Here is a 22,312-nt window from a genome sequence, read left to right on the forward strand (position 1 = left end):
ACATGTTATCATTGTTTATGTGTTCACAGTCGTCTTAAACGCTGTGTAGTGATTGGGAGGAATCCTGAAATCGTGGAGGAGGGGATGGACAAGGAGACGGAGTGCAGGAGACCGACCGTGGTCCCTAGGTAAACGTGACAGCTGCTCCAGGGGTAGGATGGTCAGGCTCCGTGGCCGCTGTTGAGGGGTGCACAGTGGTGTGGCGTCCAGGACCATTCCGCGCTCCTGCCTTGGTGACTTGCTGGGCGCTGGAAGCATTGACCGGACGGGGGAAAGCGCTGGAAGCGTTGACCGGACGGGGGAAAGCGCTGGAAGCGTTGACCGGACGGGGGAAAGTGGCCTTGGGTCTTTGGGAGTAGGGGGTGAGTTCAGACTGGGACGTGCTGAGGATGAGAACATACGGGTTATCAGAGACGCCTGGCGGTAGGGTTCAGCAAACGTTTAAGAACCTCACTGGTGCTTCACGGAAACGTCAGAAGAGGGATGACGATAGCTTCCCGCCATCGGGGATGTTTTTTTAAGGTGTGAGTTTACCCGGGAACAGAGAGGCCTGACCAGGATCCATAGCGATCGGAGCATACACACCAGATGGATAGATAGATGGGGACCAAACGGACAGATTCTCAGAAGAGACTGAGAGGTCCTGCCCTCAGAACGGTGAGAGGAGGGCCAGAGCAGCGCTGGCAGAGGAGACGGGGCAGGCAGTGGCGGTCGTTGAGGACAGCGTGTCCGACACAGGCTCGTTCCACAGGCGGCTCGGGTGAAAGGGTTTGGCAGTGGACGAGGCACCAGGTAGGCCACGCTTCTGGTCTAGCGCGGCACAGACTGCCGATAGCTGGACAAGACGCCGGCCTCCTTCCCCAGACCTTGGCCTCTCGGGCGGCACGGACGGCCTGCCGCCTGGGCTGTGCGCACCGTGGCTCCCGCTGTGTGACCGCCGCCCCCTGCCCGGCAGGCTCGGTATCGCTTACGAGCGTCCCTTCACGCAGACAGAGGGGAGGCGAACTTTTGGTCCAACTTCAGCCGGCTGGAGGTGTAACCCTAGCAAGACCCTTCGCTTCTCTAGACCTCTGCTGCCTCAGCGGCGCTTGGTCAGCTGTGGGTAACGGCCCCCCCAGCTCCAGCGTTCACGGTTTTCGAGCAATAGGGTTGGGGTAAAACCCCCTCCAGACAGCGCATAGTTGAAAAGAAAGCAGTGCTGCACATACAGCTGCAGACACATCCATCTTTCAAAGTCTGGCTTCCTCCCAGGGCAGACGAAAGCAGCTCAGTCCCGTGTCCTCGGTGGCTGCACGGTGCTGGCGCGGGTCTCCGTGGCGCCAGTGCGCTGGGTGTGTTTGACGCGGCGTGCTGTGGCTCTTCTGGCAGCCTGGCCCGCACAGTGTGGTCATGCGGCCCCACCTCTCCCCCCAGCTAGAGATGAAGCAGAAGTCCCTGATGAGCCTGGGGAGCGAGGCGGAAGGAAGGCACGCGTCCGAGGCTGCCGAGCTGAACCCCGAGAGCCTGGGTGAGTGCGCCCCTCAGCCTTCTGTCTGCGTGGCCCAGGGAACCGGTGGCCCGTCTTCCGGATTGTTTCAGTTGAAGGTGTGTTGACCTGAGGAAAGTAGGAGGACAGGAGCTACATGTAGTTTCCAGGGATGGTCACAAAGAGAAAAATGCCAGAGGAGCCATTGTCCATTTTTTTAATTTTGTTTTTCAACATTCATTTATTTGAGAGAGACAGAGCATGAGCAGGGGAGGGGCAGAGAGAGAGACACACACAGAATCCGAGGCAGGCTCCGGGCTCCGAGCTGTCAGCACGGAGCCCGGCGCGGGGGGGCCCGAACCCACGAACCGCGAGATCATCGCCTGAGCTGAAGTCGGACGCTTAACCGACTGAACCACCCAGGTGCCCCAGGAGCAATTGTTTATTAATATGACCCAAATGCTGAATCTTTCTGATCACTTCTCTTAGGAGAGAGACGTCAGGTGTTTCTGAGCTACATCTTGTTAATGCGTTCAAAGTGTGCCCTCACTGAGTGTTCAGTAGATTAAGGAATTACCTAATTTCTTAGTGATATCATGGTCAGTTTAAAAACCCTTACTACTTTAGGCACCTGGGTGGCTTAGTCGGTTAAGTATCCGACTTCGGCACAGATCATGATCCCTGGTTCGTGGGTTCAAACCTCGCATCCAGCCCTGTGCCAACAGCTTGCTCAGAGCCTTGGAGCCTGCTTCGGATTCTGTCTCCTCCTCTCTCTGTCCCTCCCCTGCTCTCTGACTCTCAAAAATAAATAAATGTTTAAAAAAAATTTTTTTTAAATAAAATCTCTTTTATTTTAGAGAAATGTGTTGAAGCATTTAGATGAAATAGTGTGATATTGTGGTCTGCATGGAAATAATCCAGGGAGGCAGCGGCTAGCGAGATGAGACTGGCCTTGGGCTGGCGTTAGGGGTGTACAGTGGGGTCCTTATACTCTTCTCTCTGCATGTTAGAAAACATCCACGATAAAACTTTTTTAAAAAAATTTTTTAATGTTTATTTACTTTTGAGAGAGAGAGAGAGAGAGAGAGGGAGAGAGACAGTGTGAGCAGGGGAGGGGCAGAGAGAGAGAATCCGAAGCAGGCTCCAGGCTCCGAGCTGTTAGCGCAGAGCCTGACGCGGGGCTCGAACCCACGAGCTGTGAGATTGAGACCTGATATGAAGTCGGACGCTCAACTGACTGAGCCACCCAGGCGCCCCAATAAAACTTCTTTTTAAGTGTGATGACAGTGCTGGGGAGATTGTGACTTGTACAGTGAGACAAAGGTTTGTTTTCTTCAGTAGATGTGTATATCACTGTGGTAACCGAGGTATTTCTCGTCTTAAATTACAGAGTTTATATAGATTATTTTCTCTCCAGAAGTAAGCAGTAAGTTTAGTTTTGACTTTTTTCACTACCTTCTTTGCTGTTTGCATTTAGCGAAAGAGTGTATTCAGAAGAGTCTCCTGTTGCTAAGATTTTTGCCCATGGGAGTGAGTTCAGAAGAAAGCCGTGACAAGTTGGCGGCCACAGATGACGTGGATCACCTGCAGTCACGCGACAGGCGCCCGAGGACGAGCTCTGTGGTGGAGGAGCATTTCCAGGCCTCGCTGTCTCCCGTGGAAGCGGCCACACCTGCCGTGAGGGACGGGGGTCCCGGCTCGGAAGCGCAGCCACACCTGCCCCCCGGCAGCGGCCCCCCTGCCTCAGAGGTGCCCCCTGCCGCCCCTGAGGAGCCCTCGTCACCTTCCGCTCCCACCCGGCGGCCCCCCTTCACCCGAGGGCGACTCCGGCTGCTCTCCTTCCGGTCAGTGGAGGAGGCCAGACCGGCGCCCACAGTGAAAGAGAAATACCCCCTGCTGAGGGATGTCCTGGACTTCATCAAGGACCAGTCCCTCTCCCACGAGAGGTGAGCCGGGCAGCGCCTTCCCAGCACCTTCTCTTTTCGAGCTGTAGGCACCCGGGCTGGTCAGAGGCTTGAGGTTCATGTGAAGGCAGGCAAGTTAATACTTGAAAGAGAGATTGAGATTTGTTCTAGAATGTTCAATGAAAACTCGGGTGATTATTTTTTTTCTTTTAGAGGTGTATTTTGTCATTTCAGATTTGCACGTTACACTGTATGAAAATTGCACCTCAGTAATGTCCTGCTAGGGTGAAAAGAAACATTTGTTATGGTGGCTGTCATTTATAGATGTGGCTTTTTTAATTCTGGGAGAAACTTAGGATTTGATACTTTCTGACAGAATTATATACCTGTGGACCTACATCTCTGGAAGTATTGCATTTGCATGTTTTAATTTCCCCGTCCTGAGAGTTAAAACTTTGTCTCTGTGGGGCAGTAAAGAACCCAACGTTCCTTTTTGATGACTGAATTTGTCAGTCTGGGCTGTGGGGCTTCTGGACAGTTGGCGGGAGCCGCTTCGTGTTGCTGCTGGGCAGTGACTAAAAGTAGCCAAGAGGTGCTGGTCCCCCTCCTGAGTGACCTTTCTGACGCCCTCACAGCAGTCCGTCCGTGTTGTTAACATGCCCCCGCTTGAGCTCTCTCGGTGCCCCTGACTTGGGTTCTGTGTTCAGTGTTGTGAAGGTTCTCTCCTGGAGGAAAGCCCAAGCGCAGAGCGTCCTCGAAGTCCTCAGGATAGTTCAGTACTGCACAGAGTCCCTCGGGCAGCCGCACTGCTTCCAGCCGCCGTGCATTCTCTTCCTGCTGGAACTTCTGACCTGCCAGAAAGAGTTTACCAAGTAAGTCCAAAGTCCATACCTGCAAGGAACACAGGCAGGGGTAGTTTTAAAGAAACCCTGATTGTCTTCTTTAATCAGTAACTCGTATTTCCGTGGAGGATGCAAATGTATGTTTTTGGTCAGTTCTCTCATCCTGTGGAGAAAGGGGTTCTATCCTTTTAGCGAGTAAATACCAGATACGAGTTCGCTCCTCCTGATGAGTTTATCAGCTGTATTTGACCAGACAGTGAGGATTGTATTCCCTCGTACCCGTGCTCATCAGTCAGCTCCTGGAAGCTGTGAGCTGACTTTAGTTTCCTTCTACAGTAAGGACACGAAGTGTTTCACAAGGTTGTTCTCATAGCTCAGTCAGTATTTCCTGAGCACTATGCCGGGCGCTGTTCTAGGTGATGTATGTGCAGGCAGGCAGGATTCTTGTTCTGATGGAGCTTGTATTCTATGGAGGAGAGACAGACAAGAACAGAAGTTCATCCATCCATCCATTCGTCTATGTAATCTGCCCGTCCTGGACAGTGATACACAGTAATCTGGTGAAGCTGCTGTCGTGTAGGTGGGGTGGTCAGGGAGCAGGCTGAGAAGACGGCCTGTGAACCGAGAGCTCAGGTTGAACTCAGGGAAAAGCACTAAAGGCCGAAGGAACAGGGCAGAGGCCTTAGGGCAGGGGCTTAGCCCGAGGAACAGAACGAAAGCCAGCGTGCCTGAGTGAGGGAGGATGGGAGGAGACCCGCTCAGGAAATGAGGCAGGGCTCAGGTGATGTACATCTTTGTCGGACATGATTTAAGGTGTTTGGGTTTCATACTGAGTCGTAGACGGGGGACCCCAAGCCCGGGAGGAGCGCACTGGCGTTTGCGTTTATGAAAGACCCTTCTGGCTGCTCTCTGGGAAAGCGTGGGCAGAAGCGAAGTAGTTGGTGGGTGGTGATGCGCTTTCCTGAGGGGAAGAGAATGGAAAAACCAGATCGGGGAGAAGACCAAAGTTGTTTGGTGTGTGTGGTTTGAGCTGCCTCTTTCACATCCAAATACAGATATCCAGGCAGTAAGGGTAAGGGTCTGACGTTCTGCAAAGAAGCCAGGGTTAGGGACAGAGTCTCAGCATATAGGTGGTCTTTAAAGCTGTGAGACCGGATGGCCAAGAAAGAGGGCAGAGGTGGACAAGAGCGGGCTCAGGACTGAGCACGCAGGTCATCTCTTTATTCAGAGCCGAGGAAGAGGGGTCAGCTGAGCAGATCAGGAAGGAGTGGCCATCAGGAGCGAACACTGGGGGTGGTGGGTCATGGAAGCTGAGAGAAGAATGTGTCGTACGCTGATGTGGGAGGTTGCACCACGTGAAAACACACTGGGTCTGCTGCAGTCTCATCGGGGCCGTGGGGCCGAAAGCACAGGCGCACCGGGTCGAGAGGAAAATGGGGCGTGTAAAATGGAGGGAGAGACCACAGACAATCATTTCGAGAACTTTGGCCTCAAAGAGGAGCAGAGGACCGGGGCAGAAACGCAGGGGAAATGGGATCAACGGAGGGTTTTTAAGAGGTGTCAGAGCGTTTCGTATGCTGGCGGGAGAGCATCAGTTTGAGGCGCACTTGATGCACGGCAGGTACCGCGTGACTCCAAGGGGTCGGCTTGCACAGAGCCCAGGAGGCCGTCTGTGGCTGCAGCGGGAGTCACAGCATGGATGGAGGCACAGAGACGGGGGACGCCCGTGTGACCTTTCCGTTTTTAAACAAAACGGCAGAGTCATCAGCTAAACATGAAGGGTTGGGAGGAGTGGCGGCCATTTAAGGAGAGGCAGGAGGGGTTGAAGGTAACACCAAGTGAGAAAGGCAGGCTGACTGCCTGAGAGCTTTGAGCGCTTGTTTGAGAGGTGCCTCTTCCAGCGACACTGTGCTGTGCGGTGCTGGCGCCTGTGTAGGGTTCCCAGGCGAGTGTATGGTGAGGGGCGTGGGGTCTCAGCTGGGTCTGCGGCCCAGAGAAGGGAGGCATGGGTGGCAGTGGGCACGAAGTGACGTCCTGGGTCATCAGGGAGGAGTAGGTCCTGTGGTGTGTAGGGCTCCGTGGGGCTGAAGTCGCTGCTGTGGGGGTCGGGTCGCAGAGAGGGTGGGCAGGCTGCTCTCAGGTGAGGGTCTCAGAGGTGATGCCATCACCGTGGTGACAAGGGTCAAGGTGGAATCTGTGAGGGGAGGCGAGGGTGGGTGTGGCTGATGAGGGCGGAGTACTTAACCCAGAACCCAAGATCCTCAGTGGTGGTGGCCAGCCATCAGTTGGGGGCAGGTTTATATTAAGAGAGAGAGAGAAACGATTGCCGCCCCTCACTCCTGGCGCCAGCCCCCCGGCCCCCCCATCCCCCACCCGTGACCCTGCTTTGCCGTTGCTCCCAGCGACTGCACTTGTGCTCAGGTCCCCGGCCAGTTTGTGCGGGCGCCGCGTCTTGGCTCTTTTTCCTGTAAGGAATCACAATTACTAAGTAAGCGATGGCTTGGCAATCAGGTGATCAGTGTTTTCCTCTGTTTCTAGTTATTTTGGACACTTGGAGGGCTGTGGCGCAGACCTGCACAAAGAGATTCGAGACACTTACTACCAGTTTGTTCTATTTTTGGTCAAAGCGGTTAAAGGATTCAGCAGCATAAACGACAGGTACTGTATAACTGCGCCATTTCCAGAGAAAGCGTTCTTCCTACTTTTTCTGATTTTAGAAGAAATACGTGTTCGGTGTTGAAAATATGGAACCATTGAGCTCATTGCCAACCTACTGTATGCTCTGTCCCAGCTTCTTTTCTGTGTGGTGTGAGCGTTTTCAAGGGGATGGTTCTCGGTCCATGTAGGGATTTCCAACCTGTCATTTGAGTTTCAGATGTATTAGGTGCAGTCTTAGAATTTGAGTAGAGAGCCCTTCCCCAGGCGCCTCCACAGTAGGTGCTTCAGACAGAAACCTCGAATCAAACGGTCTCCCCCTCCTCCTACGCTGACCGACCTGGGCTAATTCGGGACTGGCCCCCATCTTGCTGTTTATCGGGAGGTGATCTTTACGGCTCCGTCCTTGGCCGTAAAACGCCCCCTGAGGTAGGCCTGGCAGGGCAGACGCCTCACTTCGTGCTTCTGGAGCCCTTGCTGAGCTGTGCTTTGACGAGGGCTTGTGTGGGGTGTGTGCAGTTTGGAAGGACCAGCCGTCCCGTCTGCTCTCCACCTGCAGACACAGCGGGTCGTGACTTGCATTGTCTTGTCCCCCTGGCGATGGACAGCGTCCACAAATTGCACCGTCATGGGCTCTCTAGGTCCCTGCTGCCTGCCTTGTCCTGTGTGCAGACAGCCCTGCTTCATCTTCTGGACATGGGCTGGGAACCTGGCGACCTCGCTTTCTTTGTGGACATTCAGCTACCAGATCTCCTCATGAAAATGACACAAGAGAACATAAGTGTCCACGACAGTGTGATCAGGTACGAACCCGGTCCTGCGTCTGCGGCTCCTCGAGCGGATCGTGAGTACTGGGGTCGCAGCTGGGTTCCTCTAGTTAGGCTCCTCCCTGTGTAGTGTCCTGGCTCGGGCACAGACCAGCCGGGTGACTTTGAGCAGGTACTCGGAGCCCGCTCTGCCTCAGTTCCCTCCTCCTCCCGCCTGGAGATAATAATGGTACCTACCTCCCAGGATTGTTGTGAAGGGCAGGTGAGTTCTGTTTCTCAGGGGTGAGAACAGGGTCTGGTGCGAGGAAGCGTATGTGAGTTGGTGGTGGGGGATTGGGAGCTTGGAGGACAAGGACCCTCCGCATTTTTGGACACCCTGGTACCGCTTGTGGAATCAGAGAACCCTTTTCTCTATTCTTTGGTTATGTGCATATAGGGTTTTAGCCACTCTACCCTCTTGCGTATTGTAAAGACTTAGTTTATGAGAAAAAAAATAGTATGCGGATTTTCTTTCCTTTCCACTTTTAATGTCTCCTCCCTGCTCAAGTCCACTTACCCAGGAGCCAGTCGTGTCTGTAGAAAAGACAGAACAAAACGAGAGAAGGAAGGCAAGGGGAGAGGCTTCGCTTTGTCAGACATTCTGGGGAAGGAGGTGGCGCAACAGCCATCTCCTCGTTCCCCAGAGCCTGGCGTCGCCCTCTGTGAGGGGACGCAGCCGGGGTGGGGGTGAGGGGGTCAGCCAAGTAGTCCCACCCCCCCACCCCGCCACTTCCCTCCGTGCCCCGCCCAGAGTGGAGTCTGTTGTGTTCGCATTTAGTGGCGAGCAAATCCCCTTGTATGTAAAATTCTGGTGCTAAAACAAACTACGAACCGAAGTTATGGAAATCTATAATTTTTTTTTATCTAAAAGGAGCCCATGGGAGTATCTGTATGAAATTCTTCTTTGAAAGGAGGAAACTGAGGGGCGCCTGGGTGGCTCAGCTGGTTAAGCCTCCGATTTCGATTTCGGCTCAGGTCATAATCTCACAGCCCCTGAGTTCGAGCCCCGCGTCGGGCTCTGTGCCGACAGCCGGGAGCCTGGAGCTGCTTCGGATTCTGTGTCTCCCTCTCTCTCTGCCCCGACCCCGCTCACGCTCTGTCTGTCTCTGTCAAAAATAAGTAAACGTTAAGAAAAAAATGTCACGAAACGAGGACACTGAGCAGAGCGGAGTGTGGTGCCAGGGCCTCAGAGCAGCTGACGGGAGAGCCAGAGCCCGGGTCTCCCGCCTGCCTCTCTTGCTGGAGCTGAAAAAGTTCGCTATGGCTCCAGTGCCTGGCACAGAATAGGGTCACCACGAACGGCTCGCAGGTGCACTTGTGCCCTGGGGGCACACCTTTCAGGCCCCGGCTCCTCACCCACTGTCGTCCGTTCCTTCTCACTGCTGTGTACCTCTCGGCAATCTGGCGGTCCTGGGACGTCTTCGCTCGGCAGCGTGAAGGGGCCAGTCTGCTCCCCAGCGTGCTTTTCTCTCTGTGTCCTTCTTGCAGCCAGTGGAGTGAAGACGATGAGCTTGCTGATGCCAAGCAGAACTCAGAATGGATGGACGAGTGTCAGGATGGCATGTTTGAGGCCTGGTATGAAAAAATAGCCCAGGAAGACCCAGAGAAGCAGAGGAAAGTAAGACCTCTCAACTGGAGTAATCTGAAGTGATTTGCTGGGAGTTTGGAGAGGAGAGTCTGCCCGGGGGGTGCCCGCCGGCCGGCTCCCGAGGGTTCCGGTGGTACAGCCTGAGGGGCCCCGAAGCCCGGATTGACCTCCCTCCGAGTGCAGCTCCCTCCTGGAGAACCGGACTCCCAGAGTGTGGGCTCGCGAGGGGCCCACGTCTTCCTCCCTCCACCGAGAGAAGTGCTGAATGAAAGCCCTGGGCCCCGGTGTCCTCGGGCAGCACACCCTCTTCCTGTAGGCAGGAAGGGACGTAGGGAGCCACGTCGCAGTCGTGGGCCGCCCGGCAAGCTTGGGAGCAGCCGAGCGCCCAGTCAGAGTTCCGTGGTCCAGACGCGCGGAGGCACCGGGCTCCGACAGCCTGCCGTGTCTGTCTCCGCGTTCACTGCCACACCGTGCCAGGCATCTCCTGCCTCAGATTCGATCATTTTCTCAGGATCGCGTGCCTACTGTGTGCCAGTTAACGGTGGTCACGTAGCACCTTTGCGGTGCTCAGGTGGGGCACGCCCACGTGGCCTCGGCGAGTTTTCTCTCTCCTGTGGTAGTGTCTTACCGAGAGCCATCAGTAGCTCTAAGGTGGTGTGGCTTGTGTGCTCTGATTTTCTTAGTGATTTACTTTCTGCTCCTCAGGCGGTCCTGAGGCCTGCCGCTCCTTTCCAGTAAAACCGGTGCTTTTGCTCATGCCGCGGTGCCCCTGCCTCCCCGCCCCCCGTGGAAGGTTTCCCTTTCACGCGCCTGCAAACAGCGCGTCCTCGGCAGTGTTTCCTGTTTCTCTGACGCTGCTCCGTCCAACCAAGTACCCAAGCTAGAAATCTGGATGCTGTCCTTGACCTCTCCCTTCCGCAGCCCCACGTCCAGTCTGTCCCCAAGGTGCCGCACCTCGGCCTCCCTAGCGTCTGTCAGGCCTGCCCGCCTTTCACCGCCCTTGTGTCACGGAGCTGCTTTGACAGCCACTCCCGTGGCCAGTCTGCCGGACTGTGGTCTTGCCTCTTGCAGTCCATCCCCAACTCGGTAGCCAGAGGAACTTTCAGAAAGCTCAGAGATCGTTCCTCCACCTGCTTCCCCCCGCGTTTTACCGCCTTTTACACTCAGGTACTGGATTACTGACAGTCTTATGAACCACCGTCCCGCTGTCTCATTCCCTCCTGTAGAACTTGCTACTGATGGTGTTTGTCATGCCTGCCACGCTCACCCCCACCCAGCTGACACCCGTTTGTCCCTCAGGTCTCAGCCGAGGACTCACCTCCTTTGAAAACCCTTCACGCCCTTCCCAACGGCCGCTGATACCCCCTGCAGGGTTCTCTCGGCCCCTGACTTTGCCCGTCGGGGCTATCGTCAGTCTGTATCGTCACCAGAGGGGGTTCCTGAGTAGACGGCGGTCCCTCCCTCTTCTCTCCCTGGCACCTGCTGCAGGGCGGAGCGCTCGCGAACCTCTCCCGGGACGACTGGGTTAATGGGCAGCGGCCACGTTGGGAAGTCCATCGGCTAACTGCGTTGCCTTCACCTTACAGATGCACATGTTCATTGCCCGCTACTCCGAGCTGCTGCACGTGGACATCTCCTGCGACGGGTGTGATGAGATCGCGCCCTGGCACCGCTACCGGTGTCTGCAGTGCAGCGACATGGATCTCTGCACGACCTGCTTCCTAGGTACGCGCCGCGGTCCGAGCGGGCCGTGCCCAGAAGTGGTAGTCGTGCTGTTTTCCGTGACCGGGTCGGTTTTTCTCACTCCCCTTGTGCTGAATAGAAAGACTGCCCGGGGTGTGCTCTGACTGGTTGGCAGGTAGGAGTCTCATCTCCTGGGTGAATGAGAAGCTCCAGAGCTGTGGCCTGACGGGCTTCCGGCTTCTGTCAAGCTGGGTGTAGTCGCTCAGTAAGCACGCAGGACCCACGAATGCACAGTCAGCTGAGTCTGCAGAATATTACTTTTCTCTCCGAATCATGCAGCGTGTCCAAGTGGTCGAGTACACAGAATCAGACCTCAGAAATCCTTGAATATGCCTGATGTGCAGGTGCTGAGGGAAAGCACATTGACATTCGTGGGCATCTGAGTGCTCTGTACACATGGCCCGGTCCCAGAAGGTATAGCCCCGTCCTGGGAAGCGGCTACAGTTTTAGCAGGAGCTAAACGGGACATGCCTACAGAATACATATCCCAGGACACGAATGCTGAGTTCCTGATGAGTGACCGAGTGTTCTGGAAAAGTTCAGAGGTCATAGTAATCGGTGTTGCAGGGGAGGCTCGTGAGGAAGTGTGAATTGTGGGTTGTGACTTCGTCTCTGAAGAAAGTCAGAGCTGGGCGATGTGAAGGTGGTGCATCACTGCCCAAAGCAGAGCAAGTCTGGAGACAGAGGAGTGAGCACCTGTAGTGTGTCTAGAGTCTTTCCAGCTGAGTGACGGACCGAGGCAGGAGAGGCCCAGGCTGGGGCCCTGGGGTCATTGGCTGGCGTGTTGGAGCAAACGTACAGACAGTGGGGTGTTGACACAATCAGATCTCTCCTGGAGGGAGGTGGCTCCGGCCTTATAGGAGTTTCCCTTGGGGACTCGGTCTCAGCAATGACCAAGGGTTGTTGCCTGGACCAGCTTCGTGGTGGCGGGAGCAGTAAGGGGTCAGATGTGAGGAGCGGTGAACAGGGTGTGCGATGGGGCACGGAGACCCACGGAATGCGAACGCTGTTTCTCACTCACAGGGTTTGAGATTGTGGGGTCTTTTTCCCTGTGTGATTCTGGAACGAAAAAGTGAGAGCACAGACCCGAACACTTCTCAGTGCTTGTTAAGGGGAATACACAGTAGATGCTTCATGTTTGTCAGAGGAGGGGGTCACACGGGAGACAGCTCGCAGATGGGTACGTGGTCTCGTTTCTGCCAGGTGGTGGTCACAATGGGAATTTGTAATACACTCGATCAGGCTCTGTGTGGCACCGGGAAAGGGGGGATTGATCCGTGGTACCATGGCTAAGAAGTTCTGTGCTGAGCGTACTGTTGATGTGCTCGGAGCCACTGGGCGGAACAGCCTGGTGACTCCTGACATCCTGAGCGGTAACTCGGCAGAGCCCTGCTTCTAGATCGGTTTGTGTTTGGAAACTAGCCCTTGGAGGAGCCCTTTGCCTGATCCGCCTCCCGCGGCTGTTTCCCCAGGTGGGGTGAAGCCCGAGGGCCACGGAGATGACCACGAGATGGTCAGCATGGAGTTTACCTGTGACCAGTGCCAGGGTTTGATCATCGGCCGGAGGATGAATTGCAATGTGTGTGATGACTTCGATCTTTGCTACGGGTGCTATGCGGCGAAGAAATACTCCTATGGGTATGCCTCCTTTTTTTCTTTAACAGATTTCAAACGTGCCTACGAGTAAAGAGACCAGTACGCTGAATCCCCCACATGCCCATTACCCAGATTTAACAGTTAGGGAGATTTTGCTATGTGTGCTTAGCTTATTCCTTTTTGTTCTTTGTTAAAGTATTTTAAAACAAATCACTGATCTTAAATTATTTCCTTCATTCATACTCCACGTCCATTCTAAAAATTATAAACATTTTTTCACGTTACCAAAATGATATCACACTTTGCAAATGTCACAAAAGGAATTCTACATCAGCTAGTTTGCCTGGAGAGTCTTTTGCCAGGGAGGGGGTGAGGGGGTGTGAAATCCTGAAAGGGTATCACAGTGTTTGTGTTGGTTCATTTTCCTGGGGAGAGGGCTCGTACCTGTCTTTATACTTTCAGTTAGCACGGCCTTAGAGGTCACAACGCCCAGCAGTGACCCCCCCCTGAGGGGGGTGCACGCACCCCCGCTGAGGCCCTGTTTCTCGATTCGAGCCTCACAGAGGCCCGTAGGCCGTAATTGTGTCTTCTTTGCAGCCATCTGCCCACCCACAGTGTCACGGCTCATCCGATGGTGACCATCCGGATCAGCGACCGGCAGAGGCTCATCCAGCCTTACATCCACAACTACGCCTGGCTGCTCTTCGCCGCGCTGGCTCTCTATAGCACCCACCTGGCCAGCGCAGAGGACGCGGGCGGTGAGAGGCTGGATTCCCGGGCCCGCAGCAGCGCCGCGGCCCTGCACAGCCAGTGCATGCAGCTTGTGGGGGACTGTCTGATGAAGGCTCACCAGGGAAAAGGTGATTGTCGCTCGTGCACCGAAACCAGACCAGCTCCCAACCGCTTGTGCAGGAAAAGCCTCACTAGCAGTGAAATGCCGTGCTCGGTTAGAGGCAACCCAATCCACTTTTGCACGGGAGACGCTCACCCCTGGTGTGGAGCTCATTCCAGACTCTCACATGCGTTTGAGGAAGATTGTCACATTAAAACGCACTTAGTGCCTCTAAAATATTTACACGAAGTTGAAAAAAAAAAAAGACACAAAAGCTACCAGTTGAAGCTCGTACTGTCTGTGGATGAAGTATCTAGTGTTTGGATCTGTCAGACTTAACTTTGCCAAAGGAATAGTTTTTAGCCCGGAGCACACATCCGCTTCACGCGACTGCGTTCTGGATGAGAGCACTTTGTAATTAAAGTCGTTCGCCTCATAAAACCTCCAGACGATTCTGACTTGACTGCGGAGGGCTAAGGAGAACATAGCGTGAATGTTACTTCTGACATGTTCTGGTCCTTTCACAGTAAGGGACTCCCTCTTCTAGAAAACGCTGAGGACATCTGACCTGTGTTGGGTGGCAGGGGGGCAACACCAGTGCTTTGGAGCCGTCTTGTTACCTGTTTGCCGGTGGGAGTTTAGAAATCTAATTGTGTGGGGCAGTGGTTTCCTGGGTAGACAGTCCTGTTGTGTCTCCAGTCTTCTGCTGTTAGTGAAGCACAGGCCTTCGTCACTGTTTAGGCTTTTGGTGCCTGAGGTCAGGTGTGGGTGCCGGAGAGCTTCGTGCTCTGGTTTGCTCTGTGGAGAGCCCGGCCGTCTACTTCCGTAGAGGAGCAGTGACTGTTGGCGCCTGCGGGAATTAACCCTTGTTGTAAAATGTGTAACCATTCCCTTATTTGTTCCCCTCGTAGGTCTGAAAGCCCTGGCTCTTCTCGGGGTACTGCCAGATGGTGACGCTAGTCCTCAAAGTCAGGCCCCGCCCGTCGCTGTGCCCGCCCACACACCGGAGGAGGAGAGCGCGGTCCGGGTCGCTGAGGGCCCGTCACACACTGGCCCTTCTCCGCACGACACTGTACGTCACAGTTCGTTACTGTGCACCATGTCGGGTCGAGAGGGGGAGCCATTCTGAGTGGGGAGCAGAACAGAGAGGTTAAGGCCGCAGACGCTCTTGACCCGGGTGTCCCGGGTTCCGGCCCCCGCCCTGTCCGATCCTGGGCATGTTACCACCACGTGTCCTCCACTTTCTCGTCTGTGAAGCGGGGTGAGAATAGTAATACCTGCTTCCTAGGGTTGTTCTGAGCATTTGCACACATGACACGGTGAGCTGATGTGCGTAAAGTGCTGGAAACTGTGTTCACAGTACATTCTGTGTCAGTGTTAACGGCTCCTGTCGCCTGCTCTGGCGGGGTCCCGAGGCCGGAAGGTTATGCACCGAAAGGGACTTGTTCCTGCCCGTGGCGAGCCCTGTGCATAGAAAGCGGTGTTCACAGTCGGCCCGCAGGCAGGGAACATGATGTGCTCTCTGTGTGCCAGGTAGACACAGTGGTTCGCGAACGTCTGTCTAAGTAGAGGGGAAGGCTTTCTGGACTCACTTGGAGCCAGTGATTGCGATCTGAAGGATGGTTTTGTGGAAAAGCACCGCATACCTTCTGTGACGCTGCCTCCAAAGCTTGAGTTGGTGCCGGGAGTGCCCTTGACTCTGCCTCGGGAGCTGCTCATGTCTCTGTCCTCTCTGTCATGCTCACCAGTTCAGGGATCCCCCGTTTGATGGTTGTGGCTCACCGTGATCCCATTGTCCTTTAGAGGAAGACGAAAGTAAAGATGGCTGGTGAAGACTTGAGAGTTTTGTCAGCTTCACTCAGCCAGGGAGCCAGCACAAGACAGGCGACACAAGCTTCCGACCAGTCTCTGACGTGCTGACGTTCTCTGGGCACAGAGAACCACAAAACTCTGGGCAGCATGTCAACCACCCACAGATGGTGGTGGGGCAGAGAGGACGTTGTCAGCAGGGATAGCCTCCACCCTGAGCCTGGGGCAGTTATGTCTTCCTGTGAGCTCCTGGCATCTCAGGACAGGCTGCCTTGAGCTCTCTGCTCCCTGTGTATCCTCCTGTTCCTTTATTTGCATCAGAATGGCCTAGATGAATTTTTTTTACTCAGTGGATTAAACGCTGTTATTTTGGGGGAACCTAGCCAGCTCAGTCCGTAGAGCGTGTGATCATTGATCTCAGGGTTGTATATTCAAGCCCCACGTTGGGTGTAGAGCTTACTTAAAAATAAAATCTAGGGGCGCCTGGGTGGCTCAGTCGGTTGGGCAGCCGACCCAAGCCGAATGGGTTTCCAGCCGCAGCCTGCACACTTACTACTGTGCGGCTGGTGTGCATTATTCAGCATCGCCGTGCTTCGGTTTCTGTCTGTGAGACGCAGGCACACAACGGTGCTCACCCACAATGCCACCCTGCAGGTAAGGGCGCGAATACGGGCCGGGCGCGAGGGGCTCTACTCCCACACAGTAGTCACTACACCTCAGTGCTGCTGTGGTGACACGGAGACTATTTGTTGGGAGTGCAAGCTGGTGGAGCCGCTCTGGAGCGCAATACAGAGGCTCCTCAAAAAGTTCAAAGCAGGGGCGCCTGGGTGGCTCCGTCGGTTGGGCGTCCGACTTCGGCTCACGTCATGATCCCACAGTCTGTGGGCTCGAGCCCCGCGTCGGGCTCTGGGCTGACAGCTCGGAGCCTGGAGCCTGCTTCGGAGTCTGTGTCTCCCTCTGTCTCTCTCTACCCCTTCCCTGCTTGCTCTCTGTCTCTGTCTCTCTCTCTCTCTCTCTCTCTCTCTCTCTCTTTCTTTATCTCTCTCTAAAATAATAAACATTAAAAAAATTTTAAATAAAATAAAATGTATGAAATATATTACTTTTCATTACACGTCTTGATGCTCAGATTGTCCCATGTTTGGCCCGTGGAAGCGCCTTCCTGCTGGCCTCTCTATCCTTCTGATGTGTCTTTTTCTTTGAGCACTTCCTTAATTTTTGTTGCAGAAAGGTGTTTCAGGCTCTTCTTAGAGGCTTTCCCTGGCCCAGGGGAAAAGGCCTAAGGAAACACCGGTCGAGGGCTGTCATCCTACCGATCTAGGCAGCTCACTGCCTGACTCTTGAGCCCAGGAAAGCCTCGCAGCTCCAGCAAGAGCCCCCTTAACAAGGCTCCTTGCCAAAATAAAAATCTCAGAAATGTAAGCTCAGTGTTCTAGAAGGACACTTTCTTTTTTTCTTTTTCCCAAGAGAAGGACTTTCTGTAAGTGGCTTCTAAAAGCTAAGTAGGATGGGGGCACCTGAGTGGCTCGGATGGTTAAGCATCCGACTCTTGACTTCAGCTCAGGTCATGATCTCACGGTTCGTGAGATTGAGGCCTGAGTCAGACTCTGCTGATGGCGTGGAGTCTGGGATTCTGCCTTCTTCCCTCTCTGACCACCACCCCCCCACACACACACTTGCTCTCTCTCTCTCTCAAAATACAGAAAAATAAACTTACAAAAAAAGCTAAGTAGAATGTACTCGAGGTTTGTACTATGGCCATTGCTAATGGAACTGTGGGCTCTGATGCAAGGGCATTTGGGAGACTTTGGGGGATGGGTTGCAGTGATGGCTGTCTTAATTAGAGCACAGATTTATCGTCAGAAATGAGGCACATTTTATTAAGGAATTCAAAAGTATTTCAGTCCATAAAGACTGGCTAGTGATTTTAAAAATTGAATCGTATTACAACATTAATGAGCAAACTTAAAAAAATTTTTTTGAAGCAGGGGAGGGGCAGAGGGAGACACAGAGAGAGAGGATCCCAAGCAGGCTGCACACACAGCACAGAGCCCAACACGGGGATCAGTACCACAACTGTGAGATCATGACCTGAGCTGAAATCAAGAGTCGGACGGACACTCAACCATCTGAGCCGCCCAGGCACCCCAAATGAGTAAACTTCTGTTATAAGAAACCTTCATTCTTTTGCGTTTTGTTTTCAGGGAAAGAGGGATGGTCACAAGGTCAGACCTTTCGACGGCAAGCAGAGGAGTCAGGAGGACGAAGGTGCATCTTTAGTGAAGGATCCCGCACGCCAGACTCAAGTTTCAGACTCACCTGCAGGGCTTCCAGGTGAAGATTCTTCGATCATGACCTTGATATCTTTTATCTGAAATGCACACAGACCCACCCCTCGGCTGTTTGTTGCACATGGTTTCAAACTGGCTAGCAACCAAGGGCGCACGGTTTCTCATTTTGTATTGGATGGTACTGCTAACACTTTGCCTGCTTTCCTCCTTTGTTGTTCCCTAATTACGGAGGGCCTTCCGTGTGCCAAGCCCTGTGCTAGACTGTGGGGATGCGACAGGGACCAAGTCAGACAGACACGCGGGTCCCTGCCACGGTGCTTGCAGTCTGGGAGGGTGTCGAGCACGGTGCGGTGACTGTAATTGGAAGTGAGACGTGGCTCTGTCCAGAAGAGAGGTGTGAGCGGTGGCGACCGGTGCCTAACCGGAACAACCGTATCCACAGGTAGCCTTGTAAAGGTCAGGCTGCGAGGGACGTCAGCCGTGCTAGGACCTGCTGTGGGGAGAGACTTGGAGGGCAGGCGGGACAGTAGCAGATCAGGCCCCGGAGTGGGAGCCGCCAGGCGACTGGAGGGGAGCGTCCCGCCGGCAGACGGGCGTGGGTGGAGGAGAGCCCTAGGGGTTGCTGTGTCCTCTACTGAGGAGGGCCTCGGCTGACTGCCCGGGGCTGGCAGCAACAGGGTCGGAGCTGCGTTCCCAGAAGATTGATGAGCCCAGAGATGGAGGTGCGTGCTCTGGGCTGCAGAGCCTCCTTGTCGGGGCGGCCCGGGGGCGGGGGGGGTGGGGGGGTGGTGTGGGCAGCGAGTGTCTCCCTGGCCTGCTCCGTGATGGAGGCAGGAGTGGGCACCGGGCATCCTGCCCCGTCCACGGGGCCAGCCCTCAGCAGGGGCTGATGGGCGTCTTCACGGTGCAGCCGGCTGACACTCCTCATTGGCCCAGGCCCTCTTTGGTCTGCACAAGTGCCAGCGTCCCGGTCCACGTACAGAGTATTCATCCATCAAGCGTCCTCTGGGCACCTGCTGTGCTCGAGAAACATTTCTAGGTACTTGTGACACATCACTGAAGGACAGTAAAAATCTAGAAGGGAAGACATAATAAATACCAGCGATTGGGTGTGTTGAAAGGTAACCAGTTAGCATGAGCACAGACTAGCAGGGTCAGGGGAACGGCGACTGCAGAGGCTGGGTGCCCTGTGTTTTAGGAGGGCAGTCGGGGGGGGCCCCCTTGAGTGTTCAGCAAAGTCCAAGTTTCGTTCTCTTTCGGCTCAGGGACGGTGCCGCAGCTTACTTGCTGCTTGTACGTGCACAGAACCTGGCAAGACCTGAAAGTTTGATGTTTTACAACTCAGATGCTGACACTTCAGTCGTGTCCTCTCAGAAGCCCATCGAGGAAAAGGCAGTTACTCCCAGCCCGGAGCAGGTGTTTGCTGAGTGTTCCCAGAAGAGGATTTTGGGATTACTAGCAGCCATGTTACCTCCCTTAAAGTTGGTAAGAGACAGTGGTACTTTCTTTTCTGGAAGAGGGGTGGTAGTTTTGTGGGAGAGACCACCTGTTACTAGCAGTCATCTGTGTGTCCCTGAGAGTAGCATAATAAGTTCGAAGTGGGATTGTAAGAGGATACCTGAAGGGGTATTTGGTGGCTCAGTCAGTTAAGCGTCCAACTTTGGCTGGGCTCGTGATCGCACAGTTCATGAGTTGCAGCCCCACGCGTCGGGTTAACTGCTATCAGCACAGAGCCCTCTTTGGATCTTCTGTCCCCTTCTCTCTCTGCCCTTCCCCCACTGGTGCTCTCGTGCTCTCTCTCTCTCAAAATAAATAAATAAACTTAAAAAAAAAAAAGAAAAAAGATGATACCTGAGAATGTCTTTTCTCGCCTGATTGTGCGTGGCTGTTGAGGGAAGATACCGCACGGCCCCTGTGTGCTAGCCAGGTGTACCTAGGACGTGAGGGGTACAGTGTGCAGTTGATGAGGTTACACGGGCTCCGTGTTGAGTAGGCGTTTCTCCTTCTCTTGGCAGGACCCCGCGGTCCCCGTGATAGACCTGGAGCGTGCCCTCCCACTCATGTTTCAGGTTGTCATCTCGAACGCAGGCCACCTGAACGAAACCTACCACCTCACGCTGGGTCTTCTCGGCCAGTTAATCACCCGCCTTTTACCAGCAGAGGTGGATGCTGCCGTGGTGAAGGTCCTCTCCGCCAAGCACACCTTGTTTGCAGTGGGGGACGGTTCTGTCGTGCCAGATGGCTGGAAGACCACCCACCTGCTCTTCAGCCTGGGAGCCGTGTGTCTGGACAGGTAGCCCCCCGCACCCTGTCCCACCTTGCTGTCCATTTCCTTAAGTCCGTGGTCCGGCCCTCGATTCACTCCCGTGGGCTGTTGTCCAGGCATCTCTTGTGAGAATAAAATGAGTTTGATTAGAAGTAGTGTCACCTGACATTCAAATTGTCCTTAAAACCCACATTAAAACAGCTGTGTGGTCGGGGCGCTGTCTGCTGATTCAACTTTCTGATGATGTATACATTCTGGTGGTTTTTCCCTGGCAGCAGTAAGTGTGGGCTTGGAGGTTGAAGCAAATAGGTCAGTTTTTACTGTAAAAGTAACAGTCACAATTCCAAATTTGGAAAACAGAAAAGGAGAAAAAATCACCCCAGCCGCACCGTCTTAATGCACCTGGTACTGTTTCAATATATTTCCTTCTGAGCTCTTTTTTTCCTGTGTGTGAATGTGAGTGCACAAGTGCACTTGGACGTGTGACTGTTTTTACAGAGTTTTTTTTAAACGTAGCCGTAGGCTGAGCGTGTAGGTAACAGAGGGGTCGTTCGGGTCGCTTAAACTAACGGGCGAGTGGCTCTTGGGCAGGCGGCTGCACCTGCCGCAGAGTGTCGTGAGCTCTGCTGAGTTGACTTTAGAGCCTGCACCACCTAACGGAGCTCTCGCCTTCCAGCCGGGTGGGCTTGGACTGGGCCTGCTCCATGGCGGAGATCCTGCGGTCCCTCAGCGGTGCCCCCCTGTGGCGTGACGTCATCGCCACCTTCACGGACCACTGCATCAAGCAGCTGCCGTTCCAGCTGAAGCACACCAACGTCTTCACCCTGCTTGTGCTGGTTGGCATCCCCCAGGTACGCCTCTTTGGAGGCTGGGCCACGTCTTCCCACCCTCCGCCCGCACGGCAGGGTCTCTGCAGCATGTGTCTTGGGGAGTTTCCTCCCTTCAGGTGTATGATTTGCATGTACAGGATTGCTGGGTTTTCAAGATTATGGGATGGTCTGTTCTACTGCATTTTTAACAGGTTAGGCATTTGACTCATTTGTTAGCCAGTAGCTGGCTTTGACTAGCAGGTAACTCATGGGTGAAGTTACACAGAACCTCAGGGTAGCTGTCTCTCGGGTGGGCACTGACCTTGATCTTTCTGATCCTCACGGCTTGCAGTTGGTTGGGAGAAAGGGGACTGTGAAACGTGACTTCCTCCAGCAAGCATGTAAACCACTTCTGTGCCGGGCCCTGGACGTAGGAAGCCCGTCCTTGAGCACTTGCTGGTGTAGGAGAGCCCATCCTTGAGGACTTGCTGGCGTCCGGGGCACCAGCAGGGAGGCGGGGGCGGGGCTGGTGTTGGGCTGTGGGCCTGTTCCTGTCTCCGTGTCCTTCTGAGTTGCCTCTTGGTCTCTGTCCTGCTCTAGGTCCTCTGTGTGGGAACTCGCTGTGTGTATGTGGATAATGCCAATGAGCCCCATGATGTGATCATCCTGAAGCACTTCACTGAGAAGAACAGGGCTGTCGTCGTCGATGTCAAAACCCGGAAAAGGAAAACAGGTGCCAAGCGTAATTGCTTTTTCTAAGAATGAAAGGAAGTTGTCCAACCTCTGTGTACTCTGAAATGCGTAGAGATACCTTGGTTCTTACCCTTGCCTATGGTTTTTTTAAAAAACAAGTTGTGAGTCTCTGAGCTTCTTTTTCTTCATCTCTGAAGAGATGTGGTTGAGTTAGGGTAAAAAAATTTTTAAGTCTGTTTATTTTATTTGAGAGAGACAGAGAGAATGCAAGTAGGAGAGAAGCAGAGAGAGAGAATCCTAAGCAGGCTCTGCATGACTGGAGTGCAGAGCTGACACGGGGCTCGAACTCACGACACTGTGAGATCATGACCTGAGCCAGAATCGAGTCAGGCACTTAACTGACTGAACCACCCAGGCGCCCCAAATTAGGGTAAATTTGAAGGCCCTTGCCATGCTGTTATTTTGTAGATATGGCTCTGTGCTTTCGGTGGGACACATTTAGGTTCTGAGCATATAATTTTTCCATTTGCCAGTGTTCTTGCTTTTCTAGTGGGTAATTTAAATACATTGTGGAGTCAGATGTCTAAATGAGTGTGAAATAACTTTGAATAAGTATGTTGACATTCAGGTCGCTTTCCATTTTGCTCCATCAGTAGAAGAGTGGAAGTATATCACGAATCACCTTTGACTTAGTTTGCCGAACCCTAAACAGCCTGTGAACTCTGGAGTATTGTAACCACTGTGTGCCCAGTTCTGCTTCTGAAGTAATAAGCTTTCTCATTCAGCTTCAGCATCAGGCCCTGGCTGTGCTTTTGTGTGTGGTGTGAGGTAAAGGTCAAGGATCTCGTTCTTTCTCCTTTGTTTTTCTTTTTTGCATATCAACATCCAGTTGTTTTAGGACCATTTGTTTAACAGACTTCTTTCCATTGAATTATTCTGACACCTTTGTTGGAGATTAGTTGACACCCTTGTGTGTGTGTGTGTGTGTGTGTGTGTGTGTCCATTTATCGGTT

At 53.8% G+C, this 22,312-nt stretch overlaps 1 protein-coding gene across 1 annotated transcript in view; it reads left to right on the top strand.

The window, feature by feature from the left end:
• The window catches only part of ZZEF1 (zinc finger ZZ-type and EF-hand domain containing 1), a gene marked incomplete at its 5' end in the record, with an annotated part of 105,495 nt that overhangs the window by 59,587 nt on the left and 23,596 nt on the right, over nucleotides 1-22,312 (top strand). Inside the window, 15 exons of the mRNA XM_040452955.1 lie at nucleotides 1,414-1,507; nucleotides 2,943-3,411; nucleotides 4,077-4,241; nucleotides 6,750-6,869; nucleotides 7,508-7,669; nucleotides 9,161-9,290; nucleotides 10,847-10,985; nucleotides 12,476-12,641; nucleotides 13,197-13,459; nucleotides 14,343-14,503; nucleotides 17,445-17,574; nucleotides 18,877-19,016; nucleotides 19,547-19,824; nucleotides 20,474-20,648; nucleotides 21,207-21,339. Of these exons, the coding sequence (XP_040308889.1) occupies nucleotides 1,414-1,507; nucleotides 2,943-3,411; nucleotides 4,077-4,241; nucleotides 6,750-6,869; nucleotides 7,508-7,669; nucleotides 9,161-9,290; nucleotides 10,847-10,985; nucleotides 12,476-12,641; nucleotides 13,197-13,459; nucleotides 14,343-14,503; nucleotides 17,445-17,574; nucleotides 18,877-19,016; nucleotides 19,547-19,824; nucleotides 20,474-20,648; nucleotides 21,207-21,339 (2,725 nt within the window). The remainder of the gene's footprint in view (nucleotides 1-1,413; nucleotides 1,508-2,942; nucleotides 3,412-4,076; nucleotides 4,242-6,749; nucleotides 6,870-7,507; nucleotides 7,670-9,160; nucleotides 9,291-10,846; nucleotides 10,986-12,475; nucleotides 12,642-13,196; nucleotides 13,460-14,342; nucleotides 14,504-17,444; nucleotides 17,575-18,876; nucleotides 19,017-19,546; nucleotides 19,825-20,473; nucleotides 20,649-21,206; nucleotides 21,340-22,312) is intronic.

The sequence above is a fragment of the Herpailurus yagouaroundi genome, unplaced genomic scaffold, assembly GCF_014898765.1.
Source record: "Herpailurus yagouaroundi ecotype Mexico unplaced genomic scaffold, PumYag 208, whole genome shotgun sequence".
Taxonomy (NCBI): domain Eukaryota; kingdom Metazoa; phylum Chordata; class Mammalia; order Carnivora; family Felidae; genus Herpailurus; species Herpailurus yagouaroundi.